General features: G+C 52.6%; 1 protein-coding gene across 2 annotated transcripts; it reads left to right on the top strand.

The window, feature by feature from the left end:
- The first annotated feature begins 1777 nt into the window (after window positions 1-1777).
- LOC119102720 (serine/threonine-protein phosphatase 2A regulatory subunit B'' subunit gamma) lies at window positions 1778-10943 on the top strand. 2 transcript variants are annotated; one of them, XM_037226189.1, is made up of 11 exons: window positions 1778-1835; window positions 2657-2723; window positions 3165-3304; window positions 4801-4905; window positions 5391-5503; window positions 6055-6223; window positions 6609-6797; window positions 7670-7806; window positions 8228-8441; window positions 8941-9068; window positions 10153-10943. In XM_037226189.1, the coding sequence occupies exons 2-11, from the start codon at window positions 2681-2683 to the stop codon at window positions 10274-10276; spliced, it is 1362 nt and encodes a 453-aa protein (XP_037082084.1). In that variant the 5' UTR covers window positions 1778-1835; window positions 2657-2680; the 3' UTR covers window positions 10277-10943. The 2 variants fall into 2 exon arrangements, with proteins under 2 accessions (XP_037082084.1, XP_037082076.1); XM_037226181.1 differs by having other exon boundaries at window positions 1786-1853.
- The last annotated feature ends 877 nt before the right edge of the window (window positions 10944-11820 follow it).

Raw genomic sequence — 11820 nt, 5'->3', positions numbered from 1 at the left:
CGGGAGCGGGTGGAGCTGGAAGGGACATAACCGAGGCGGACATGATCGGACGGCGCCAATCGTGACCGAGGGAAACCGGGTGGAACTGAACGGAACCGCACAGAACCGGAACGGACGGAACGTTATGAGAATACGGGATCGGACGGGATCAAACGATACCAAACGAAACCAGGCAATGCCAGACCGTACGGGACAGGATTTCATGGAATTATGTGAAATCGCAAAGGACCGGACGAAACCGGGCGGAATAGAACTGGATCAGACAGGACCGAACTAAACCGAAAGGGGCCTTACTAAACCGGACAGGGTCGGACGGCGCCAAGCGTAACCGAAAGCGGCCGGGTGGGACAGAACGGAGCCATACGCGACCGGAGGAACTGGACAAGACAGGACCAGACCGGACCGGACCGAACCGGACCGGATCGGACAGGACCGAACCGGACCGGACTGGACCTGACCGGACCGGACCGGACACGACACGACAGGGCAGGACAGGAGCGGATCGGGTGCAATCATCAGGAACGTCATCAGACAGAACAGGACCAGGCGGAACCAGACCAAGCCAGACGTGATCACGTAGGTGCGAATGGGACCAGATGGGACTAGAATGTGCGGTGCCCGATGGAACTGTACGGGACCTGGTGGGATAAGATGGAACCCGACGAGACCTGGGGCCGAGTGGGGCTGGATGAAGCCTGACGGGGCCAGACGGGACCTGATGCGATGGGACGAGATGGGACGGCAGGGGACGTGACCAAAGAAAACAAGGCGGGAAAGGACAGTCAGGGTGGGACCAAACGGGACCCATATGATCCCGTTTGGTTCCGTCCGGTCCCGTCTGGCGCGTCTGGTACCGTTTGGTCTCGTCTGGTCCAGTCCGGTACCGTCTGGTCTCGTCCGGTCTCGTCCGGTCCCGTATGGTCCTATCTAGCCAGGTCTGGTTTCATCTGGCCCGGTCCAGTATCGTTCGGTCCTGCCCGGCTCCATCTGGTGTTGTCTGATGACTGGCCCCATTCGGCTACGTCAAGTCCTATCCAATCCTTTCTAGTCCCGTTCAGTCCCATCTGGTTTTGTTCGGCCGCGTCCTATTGTGCCAGGCCCCGGCGGCATCGTCCGGTCACGCGCCGCCTGGTCTGATCCTGACTAGTTTCTTCTTATCTTGTCCGATCCCGTCTGGACTCGTCACGTTCCTTTCGGCGCACCCTTGCTCTGTCTGGTCCCGCTCCGTCCGTCCGGTTTGTACGGCCACGTCCGATGGCGTCCGACATCGTCTGAGCCCGTCCGGATGGCGTCCGATATCGTCTGAACCCGTCCTGATGAGTTTGGTAACTTCCGGACCCCTTTGGTGATGGCCCCATTCCGTTCAAAATAAGATAAGTTATCAAGTGCTTTTGCGAAGAACAGTAAGCACATAAATATGGCAGTGCGAAAAGCCTTGTTCCTCATAGAATAACTTGGAGACAGGGAAGTTTGCTATTCTACGAGAAATACAGCTATTAATACTGCATTATTTATGGTCCCATTCCGTCCGCCCGGTGCCATCCGGTCCATCTGATGATATCCGATGCTGTCTGATCTCAATATGTTCCATCCGGTTCCATCCTCTCCCGTCCAATATTATCCGGTTCCGTTTGGCTGTGTCCAGTTCCGTCTGATCTCGTCTGACTTCGTCCCGTACCGTCCCGTGCGGGACTTCAATCAAGCTGGCAGGGGGTTTATGACGTCACCGTACAATCAGCTGAAAATGTTTGTAGCCTTTATGTTCATGCAGTCAAGGCGCGCATAATCAATTGAAAGCTGCACCGCCGATTTGTGCTTCGGTTGGTGTCGATTAGGTTAGTGAGAATTGTGAGGTAAGACCAGGGGTGTCTAGCGGGTAAAACGCTATTTGTTGTCGTCACGTATCAAATTAGGCTACACGAATCTGCTAACATGCCCGTAAATGTATTGTGCATCTGCTGATATCAATACTGGGTAGATCTTGTTCCAAATTCGATCCATTCAGCGTCAGGTCGTTTTAGGAATTGCGAGGGTTGCGCCTGCCGATGCCATGCCGAAGGACATCGATGGTTTATGTTAAGAAATGGGCTTTGAATTGTGTTGAATTACCGGTGCGAATTACTTCTTTAAAAATGGCGCAGGCTAGGTTATCAGTTATTGTTGCATATATTTTTTGGCCATGATGGGCTTTTAATATATTGCTTAGCTGAAGACTATTTTGCCATAAACATGCATTTTCAACAGATTTGGTTCATGTGGTGCATAATTTCTTCTCTGCATGATACCTGTCTGCTCTTGATTGTCATGAAGGCATTGCACTGCTCTGAAGGTGTGGGTGGTAGGCTCATGCAGTTATAATCACAGATGCCATTGTTTTTGTTGATTTTGAAATGGCTGCATGTCTTGATGGCTGGCTTTTTTGCTTTTGAAATAGCATAGGTTTTCTCAAATCCTGATATATTTGGAATTCTGGATGAGAATGTCGGAGTTGCATCATAGGAGGGTTGAAACAGCAGTCTGACAGAGACAGTGACTTAGCCTGTGATGACAACAAAAGTAATGGTTCTGGAGTATCAGTAGAACCCAAAATAATGTGATCCCAGTAACACATTTTGTTTCAACGCATTGCTTACATTTGTTTTTCTTCAACCACCAGAGGAGCTGATGTTCATAAACCAAGATGGATTTGTTGAAAGAGAGGCTTCAGGAACTTGCAGCCAAAGGTAAGATGGAACTAGTTTGCCTGCTAGCTGGCACTAGATTGCCTATTTTGATGATGTGTGAAAGGTAACAGACATGAAAGGGGAAATTGTTGTATGTATTGCATTATGTGGTGATTGAAATGGTGTTGTGTGATATCTATATTGATGATTTAACAAGGTGGCCTTATAGAAGCAAACATCAGAGGCTCTAATTGCTTCTTTGAAGTTTGCTAAGATCAGATGGCAGGTGGCAACAGATGGTCTCATGCTGCTTCTGAAACTGAGTACAATCTGTGTTTCACTTATTTGTCTGATGGCCTTGTTTTCAACCACTTCTGTGGATATTTAAAGTTGTAGCTCAGGATACTACACTTATTGTGGCCTTAAGCAGTGTATATTACCTTTGACCATGTGCAATCATTGAGACAGTAGGGAAAACAACTTTCTGATGCTTGATTTTAGGACGTCTGTCGGAGGAAGAAAAGCAGAAACAGAAAGAAAAGGAAGACACCGAGGTTGAGAAGCTTTACACTGAGTGGAAGGGGATGCAAATCGAAGATAGTGATCCTTCTTTGAAAGTCATTCCTCGATTTTACATGAAAGTGTGTAACAAGTTTAGACACATGATAGGTATAACTATTGATGTGCATATGACTGACTCAAATGGAGTGTTGTTGACCATCTTTGATGATCCCTTGTCGTCCGTGTTATAGCGCCTCAGATCATACCTGGAAAATGTAGAGCTGTTCGCTTAATATGTGACATTTAAACGTACAAGCAAATATTGTACATGGCCTTTGTATGCTGCATCTGTGTGTGTTGCATCTCTGGTTATAAGTGTGTCCCCTCCAAAACACATGCTGTTCCACATACATTAGTTATTTATCCCGAATCTAACCTAGTTTTCACAATGTCAGAACCGCCTACTGCCACCGATGTGTCATATTTTTACGACCCTGGCTTCAGTGATGTTTCCCTGGCTGTCGGTGAGAAGCACGCGTGGGGCAGGCTTTGTTAAATTGCTGGGTACATCTGGCGCGATTCGGTTATCCCCGGGTGGTGCACAAGTTCTGAGCGGCTCTTGAAAGGAAGGGATGTTCATAAGGAACTGGGATGGCTCCAGCAGGACATTGCACCCCTTCACACTATCAAGGCGATGAAAGAGCAGTGAAAGAAGCGTTCGCAGAAGAAGGGGTGGTCGGCCGGTTCTTTAATGTGGGCAGTCAGTCAAAGAAAAGAAAGCCGAAGGGGTGCATTGCTGTGACCTGAGTTTGCGCGGCTCGTTCCGTTTGGAATAAGATTTTTTTAAAGATGTAAAAAGCTACTCTTGAACGGCGAAAGCAAATATGGAGTACGTTAGAGCTATCAGCGCTGCACCATGTCAAAACGGATGTGAAATGTACCAGGAGTGTAGTTTCCTATTCATTTCGGGGCTTGAGCCCCCCCCCCCATTTTGAGAGAAAAATAGGCCAACACCGTCGGAAAACCCGTTTGTTGGTGAATTCTGGGGTATGCTCCTTAATATTTCACGGCTCACTCCCCCTGGATCCACTTTGCGAAACTACGCCTCTGGTGTGTACAGGTGCGTGCGCACGACCCGCACGCACAAATGCAGACGCACGCGAAGTGGGGGTTGCCTCGAAGAGACAGCATTGCAAACATCCGATTTCTCTAATGGAATGTCATGCTCAAACCAACATTACGAGACAAGTGCTGAACCAAACAGCTAAAATACCCTGCATTTGTTATGCATGTGCCGCGAGTAGTACAACACATTTAAAATGAAATCACACAATTTTGTGGGGAGCGTTTCGCTTTTACGCTGTTACCCCGGCATATAATAAGCTACAAATTCAGTTTTTCTCCTACGTGGAAGTGTACCCAGTTGCATGCAGTTAATTGTTCGCATTTGACTTATGGTTAAGACCTACGTTTCACTGTCATGCCCACTCATGAATGTTGCATTCAGTACTTGTGCTTTCGCGGTGCATTCAAAGGCACCGCGCGTTTTAACCTCACTACGCGCGTGTGCCGGTCGCGCACCCGGGCTCTGCCTTCCGTATGCCTCTGCCCGCTGTCACCGCTTATCATGCCTCAGCTGCCGGACGAGGAGGATGCTCTGCAGCAGAAGCTGCGCGAGGAGGCGCGCGCCGTGTTCCTGCAGCGGCGCAGCGAGCAGCTGCTGGATAACGACGAGCTGAAGGTGGGTGTCCGCAACATGCCGTTTGCTGGTGCGTTCGAGGTCCCGCCGATTTGCCCGCTTGAGCGGCAGCTGCTATGCCGGCCGTCGTCTTGGGTGGAGAACGCAAGGCTGGGAACTAACTCATATTGCCGTAGTTATTATTTATTATATTTAGTTTATTTTTATTATTATATTATATTCAGGTGACGTACTTCGTGACGCTTAACGATGATGACACCTCTGGCGGCGCTGGTAGGCGCTGTACATGCTGTTGGACGAGTGTGACACCCCTGGCGGCGCCGGTAGGCGCTGTACATGCTGCTGGACGAGTGTGACACCCCTGGCGGCGCTGGTAGGCGCTGTACATGCTGCTGGACGAGTGTGACACCCCTGGCGGCGCTGGTAGGCGCTGTACATGCTGCTGGACGAGTGTGACACCCCTGGCGGCGCTGGTAGGCGCTGTACATGCTGCTGGACGAGTACGACACTCCATGTTACTCTGGCAGGCGCTGTACGTGGTGCTGGACGAGCAGCACACGCTGCCGCCGGACGGTGAGGAGAGCATGCTCGGATGGGATGACTTCTGTGCGGCCGCTGAGCGAGCCGGCGACAAGTGCAAGTAAGTGGTCATCTGAAGCCGGATGTCGTGAGGAGCCCTCTGAGGGGACGGATGACGGATCGTCCGGGGACGGATGACGTCCTCCTCCTTCTGATGTGGCCTCTGCCACATGGCAGTCTAGAGACCTTGCACCCGTGAGGTGCTGCAGTCTGGGGATCCTTGCACCCGTGTGGTGCTACAGTGTGGGGATCCTTGCACCCATGTGGTGCTACAGTCTGGGGATCCTCGTACCCGTGAGATGCAATGTTCGGCTTGGTGTCGTTTATTGCAGCCATGGGTCACTCGTCTCATTTTTCAATTAATACATGCTTGTGCTAAGATACAAGCATTTTGGCTGACAGGAAGCTTTCTAAGACCAGCATTGTCGCGCCCTCGTTCAATGGATTGCCGGCGACTGCATTGGTCATATTAACGCTCGGGGGCCGTGGCGTAACAGGGATTCGGCTGGCAGGACAGCTCAGCCAATCGGGTGAATTGAGGCAGTTCGCCGTTTTAAAAACGTGTTCTTGCACATGCCGGTGTGTCATGAATTGAACCACCGCCTTCCTCAGGCGGTACTTCACCCCGTTCGTCTTCGCCAAGCTGCAGCAGGACGATCCATATGGCAGAATCTGCATGATGTCCTTCTTCAACTACGTGATGCGCAAAGTATGGCTGCACCAGACCAGGATCGGCCTGTCGCTGTATGACGTTACCGGAGAGGGCTACCTGCGGGAAACAGTAAGGAAATGGAAGTATTCGGCTCCTTTAAGTTCAGTTCGTAATTGTGCTTCAGGTCTTGGTGGCTCAACCGGACTGTCCATTTTTACGTGGATTCGAAATTGTGCTTGCCGTTCTATCAGAAACGCTGCTGTATCATTGCATGTTACCTTAAGCCCATCTTAAAATAGAATGTGTCTAACACGTCATTGACGTGTTCTGTGCACAAGTGACGCCGCCTCTTGTGCATACCGTATGTGTGCAGGGCGCAGGCACGTATACATGGGGACGCACCACACAGCATCATGCTACGTGCTCCTTTAACAGGAAACGCCTGGGGCTGCTTGGAAAAATTATATCATCCATCTCCATGCTGTGGTTATGGCGAGGCTTGTTGCTGTTACAGGATCTGGAGAACTACATTTTGGAAATGATTCCAACATTGCCACAACTGAACGGCCTCGAGAAGTCGTTCCACAACTTCTACGTCTGCACGGCGGTCAGGAAGTTCTTCTTTTTTCTCGATCCGCTACGCACGGGGAAGATTAAGATCCAGGATGTGTTGGCGTGCAGCTTTCTCGACGAGCTCCTTGAGGTACAGCCGCCAAGCCAGCTTAGGCCGCTTCAAAGGCTTGTTTTGCAGTGGCTTGCCAGCTGCTGGCGTCACTTGTCGGCCCAGCAACGGAATACGCGTTTTGACGTTTACGGCTTAAATTCTGGAACCTTCGGGAAACAGTGGCGCTGAAAGTTACATAGTTTGGTCGCAGTCGCTCAAAATAGGTCGTGCAACATTCCCAAGAGCCTGCAACCTCTTGGGCATCTAGATCCTAACCCACCGTGCGATGGATCGACATCTCATCCTGCTCATGCTCTGTCATGTTTTGCAGCCGTCTACGTCGGTGCAGTTTGTGTGTGACCCTTTTAATGTTGCGATGTGCGTGCTGGTGATGGGCTTCTTCCCACGCGCTGCTACGAGCTCGTCCCGGCTGCGGCGCTCACGGCCGCCGGTCCGCCTGTCCACCCGCCTGTTCACCCGTGTGTCGCCGACCAGCTGTTCACCCATGTGTTGCTGGCCGGCTGTTCACCCGTGTGGCGCTGACCAGCTGTTCACCCGCGTGTCGCTGACCGGCTGTTCACCCGTGTGTTGCTGGCCGGCTGTTCACCTGCGTGTCGCTGGCCGGCTGTTCACCCGTGTGTTGCTGGCCGGCCGTTCACCTGTGTGTCGCTGGCCGGCTGTTCACCTGCGTGTCGCTGGCCGGCTGTTCACCCGTGTGTTGCTGGCCGGCCGTTCACCTGTGTGGCGCTGACCAGCTGTTCACCCATGTGTTGCTGGTCGGCCGTTCACCCGTGTGTTGCTGACCAGCTGTTCACCCGTGTGTTGCTGGTCGGCCGTTCACCTGTGTGTCGCTGACCAGCTGTTCACCTGTGTGTCGCTGGCCGGCTGTTCACCCGCGTGTCGCTGACCAGTTGCGTGACGAGGAGCTCAGCAAGGAGGCGCAGGAGTCCAACTGGTTCTCGGCGCCGTCAGCGCTGCGCGTGTACGGCCAGTACCTGAACCTCGACCGCGACCATAACGGCATGCTCAGCAAGGCTGAGCTGGCCCGGTGAGCTCTTGGACTGGTGTCAGCAGCATGCCCAGCAGGGCGTGCTGCTGGCATGACATCGCAGCGAGGGTACATATGCTATGCGTCGCCGTATGCGTGAGAATACAATGGTTCCTTTGTGACAATTTTTTGTAAAAGAGGATGCGTTTTTCACTGGATATGTGTGTAAATTGTATGATAAATTGTATGCTGTGTTGGCTACTCCATTTCGTGCTGTAAGTTCATCCCAACAAACAAACCCATACCGATTCGTGTTTTCATGAGCCTAATTTCATAAACGCCAAGCGCCCGAAATTGTGTGTGTCTTGGACTGTCCCGAGCGTGGGTTAAAAAACTACGCCAGTGTGTGTGAGACATCGCCTCCAAAGATACCCTCCCACATTAAACACCGTGACCACCAACACCGCCTCCCCGGCGGCAGGTACGGCACCGGCACGCTGACGTCGGTGTTCATCGACCAGGTGTTCCAAGTGTGTCTGACCTACGACGGCGAGATGGACTACAAGACGTACCTGGACTTCGTCCTGGCACTGGAGAACCGCCGCGAGCCGCAGGCGCTGCAGTACCTCTTCCGCATCCTGGACGTGCAGCAGAGCGCCTCACTCAACATATTCGCCCTCAACTACTTCTTCAGGGTGCGGCGCCAGCCCGATGCGGCCCGTTCCCCCGGGAAAGGGCTGTACGGCTGGGGGCGTGTGTGTTGTGGCGCGGTGCAACAAAATGGCTCATCGCGTGCGTGTTTGTGTGTTTTTGGTGTCCATGGCGTATTATTTTCTTACTTTGCTCTCTTCTCCTTTTGTGTTTTTATGCAGGGATGAATTTTGCTTTGTGTGATGAGTTTCAGCAAAGTTCGTGACCCTATACGTGGCCTTTACAGTATCAGAGCACTGTGTTTTTGTCATCACGTCTTAACGAATCAGCTAAAGTGTGTCAAAAAATAAAATTAAAGCACGTGTCTTGCCCGCCAGACCACTACGTCTTTTGAAAAGAGCACGCATCACACAGCACCTGTCAATGGGTGTGAAGGTAACTGTCCTCAACTCGGTGTCATGCACTCGGTTTTAAACGTTTAAACCGTGTAAAGCTCGCCCTGCAGCCCCTTGCTCCACCTACTATGCGTGGCTGTGTGTGCAGGCCATCCAGGAGCAGCTGAAGGCGCACGGCCAGGAGCCAGTGCCGTTCGAGGACATCAAGGACGAGGTGTTCGACATGGTGAAGCCGGCCGACCCGCTCAAGATCACCCTGCAGGACCTGATCAACTGGTGAGCCGCTGGCCGCGGACCGCGCGCCGCGTCGCTGGTCGGGGCGGCCGAGTGTCGGGGCGACGCGGCGCTGGGCGTGCGGCGGATTTGCATGCGAGCGGCTGTTCGGGACGCGCGCGTCGGCGCTCGCGGACGGTTAGTGACGCTGGCGCGCTCATCTCAGGAGTCGGCAAGGCGTGGCGGTACGTGAGTGCTGGGGGGCTCTGTGTCACTGTGTTGCGATAGGGCGTGGTGACATAAACGCATCAAACAAGGTACCTTAAAGTGTGGATGTGCCTGGAATTTAAGGACATTAGCCCTGCGATGTGATGTAATATCCGATCGCGAACTTGCAGGTCAGCGGCATAATTTAGTATCGACAGCGTGCTGCATTGCTCTTTATGCAATATTCTAAGTTGTATTTTAATAGTTGCCATTTGCATTAAGTATAAGTTGACAGCAGAATCAATCGCGATTGTGCTGTCACGCTCATGAACAAGATTTGTCTGTGATTAACGTGAGAAATGCAACATTTTGCATCGTGAAAAAAATATTTTGTGTACGGGTCGAAACGAGGCCTCTGGACGCCGACGACCCGATGTTGCAGCGGCACGAAAACAGCACGGAAGGACTGAGAGAACGGGCCGCCATACTGGCAAAGAGCGCCGAGTGCGCGCGCTCGAGCGCACGGTTCCCTTCTTTACCGATCGAGCTTATGGGTTGGTGTCAGGTCTCGACATGAAGCTCTTGTGTACGGACTTCCAAAGGCGCGTGGTCTTATCCGCTGAAGTCGTGTTGTGGACAGCAGGGCCATACTGATAGTGTTTGTGGTCAGCACGCTCGTCCGATGCCGCACGAGACGGTTTATTGTATTGTTTTGGGTCTGCCGCTCCACATTGAGGGTGCCGAATGCGCGACAAATTTCTGGGCGGGTCGGTCGCATTTTCGGCAAGCTGAGCTTGATTTGTGTCGGTTCAAGGCTGCGGTAAGCGTTATTCGCCACGCCTCTCGTGTGAACTCCAGCGCAGCTTTCGCGTGAGCTTGCCACCTTTCCAGCGTCCATGTTTCGTCGTCCGTCGAGTGCTGATGTGGGCGGTCGTTTCAGCGGCCAGGGTGACACCGTGGTCAGCATCCTCATCGACCTCAACGGCTTCTGGACCCACGAGAACCGGGAGGTGCTGGTCGCCGAGGGTGAAGACCCGACCGCAGCGCTGCTCGCCGACAAGTGACCGCGCGGCGAAGCTGCAGTACGGCGATGACCGATAGATGGCTGTGCTTTGTCGTAGGCAGTTGAAGAGGGCTGGGATTCACGTCTAATGATGTTAAATTCCAAACCTGGCGTTGTTTTGTTGCTCTTCCAGACTCTCGAGGACGTCACCGTATCGCATGGTCATATGCTTGCATAACTTGAACTTGGTTACGTTATTAGTTGATGGCGTGTGGGTTTGACTGCGTACCTGTGCCGCCGGCTAGCGATTGCCTCCCTGACATCCATTATTCATGCCTTGTGGCCTCTGAGAAGTTGTGAGATACAACAAGATCTTCCATGTGATAGCTCTCCGCTCCGTCCGTCGTAAGGTTTTCATTGCGTGCCGAACATGTGTACCACTTTGTGGTGTCACTTGTCTATTATGTCTACCATTGGTGAGAATTATACTGGCTAAGTGCAGGCATATCACATGATCTCAGATTTGATGCGGTTGTCGCTTGTAAACTATGTGGTATCGGATCTATACATCACTGCATCGCCAAGCTGAGGAAGGAAAGTGACTGTTGGCACTGATGTTGGGAAGGCATAGGGCGAGTCCTCTGCAGACATTAGTGGGGCGTCTTTGTACATTTGTCAGAGTGTTGTCTGGCGTTCAGATTTGTTAAATGCAGGTCAAGTAGCAACTGTTGAGGCGTTTGTCCAGAACAGGCACAGGCACTACTATTTCATTTGGCACATGCTAAGAGGCATGTGTATACTAAGAGGCATGTCCATTCGCCGGCGAGACAGAACTCGTCAGTGCTGTCATCCGATAGCCCTTCTATGAACCTGCCACTGGGCGCCTTCCAAGTAAGGCTGTCTGTCCACCGTTGGTTTTCGCTCACCTTCGCTGTATGGGAGAAATGGGGCGAGGTGATTAATCGGGATCTAACCGCGGACACATAAGCCTCCTGGCTGCCGCTGGACGCTCGCACGGTGGGCGCCTGGTGGGAGGGGGGGCCCGGGCGCCTCCCCGGGCCAAATGACATTGCTAGGAGCGCAACACGCTGGCATGACAGGACCGTACTTTGGTCTGTGACGGGCAAGACGCATGTATATTTTGGACATCCAATGATGGACCATGTCGGGGTAGGCCAGCGTCGGCGCACAGGGCTGAAGACCTCGGAGCACGAGGAAGGTTCAGACCCCATCCACGAAGCCAGCACCCCAGTGTCTCCAGTCCTGGTAGAAGACGATGTCCACATGGTCGCTGTCGGGGCCATGTGGACGCACGCCTGTGCGACTGCAGTACGGGTGGCATCAGTTCTGCCGTCGATGGCACGTGAACTGCGGGACAACGGCGCAGGGGGCTGAGCATTGGCGTTGGCTAGAAACAAATGAACCAGAAAGGATAGCACACCCCCTCTCACAGCATCGAATGACTTCTATTCACCCCCCGCGAATTGTTGGTCACCGGGCTCGGCTAGCCAATTTTGAGTCGGTCGCCCCCCTACATGGATTGCATTCCCGAGCGGTCCATAAAGGATTAAAAAGGCACGGTTATTTCATTTCTTTACACGTTAT

Source organism: Pollicipes pollicipes, unplaced genomic scaffold, assembly GCF_011947565.3.
Source record: "Pollicipes pollicipes isolate AB1234 unplaced genomic scaffold, Ppol_2.1 Scaffold_2555;HRSCAF=2994_pilon_pilon_pilon, whole genome shotgun sequence".
Lineage (NCBI taxonomy): Eukaryota > Metazoa > Arthropoda > Thecostraca > Pollicipedomorpha > Pollicipedidae > Pollicipes > Pollicipes pollicipes.
Note: the sequence above shows the minus strand (reverse complement) of the source record. Positions and strands in the feature narration are given on the sequence as shown.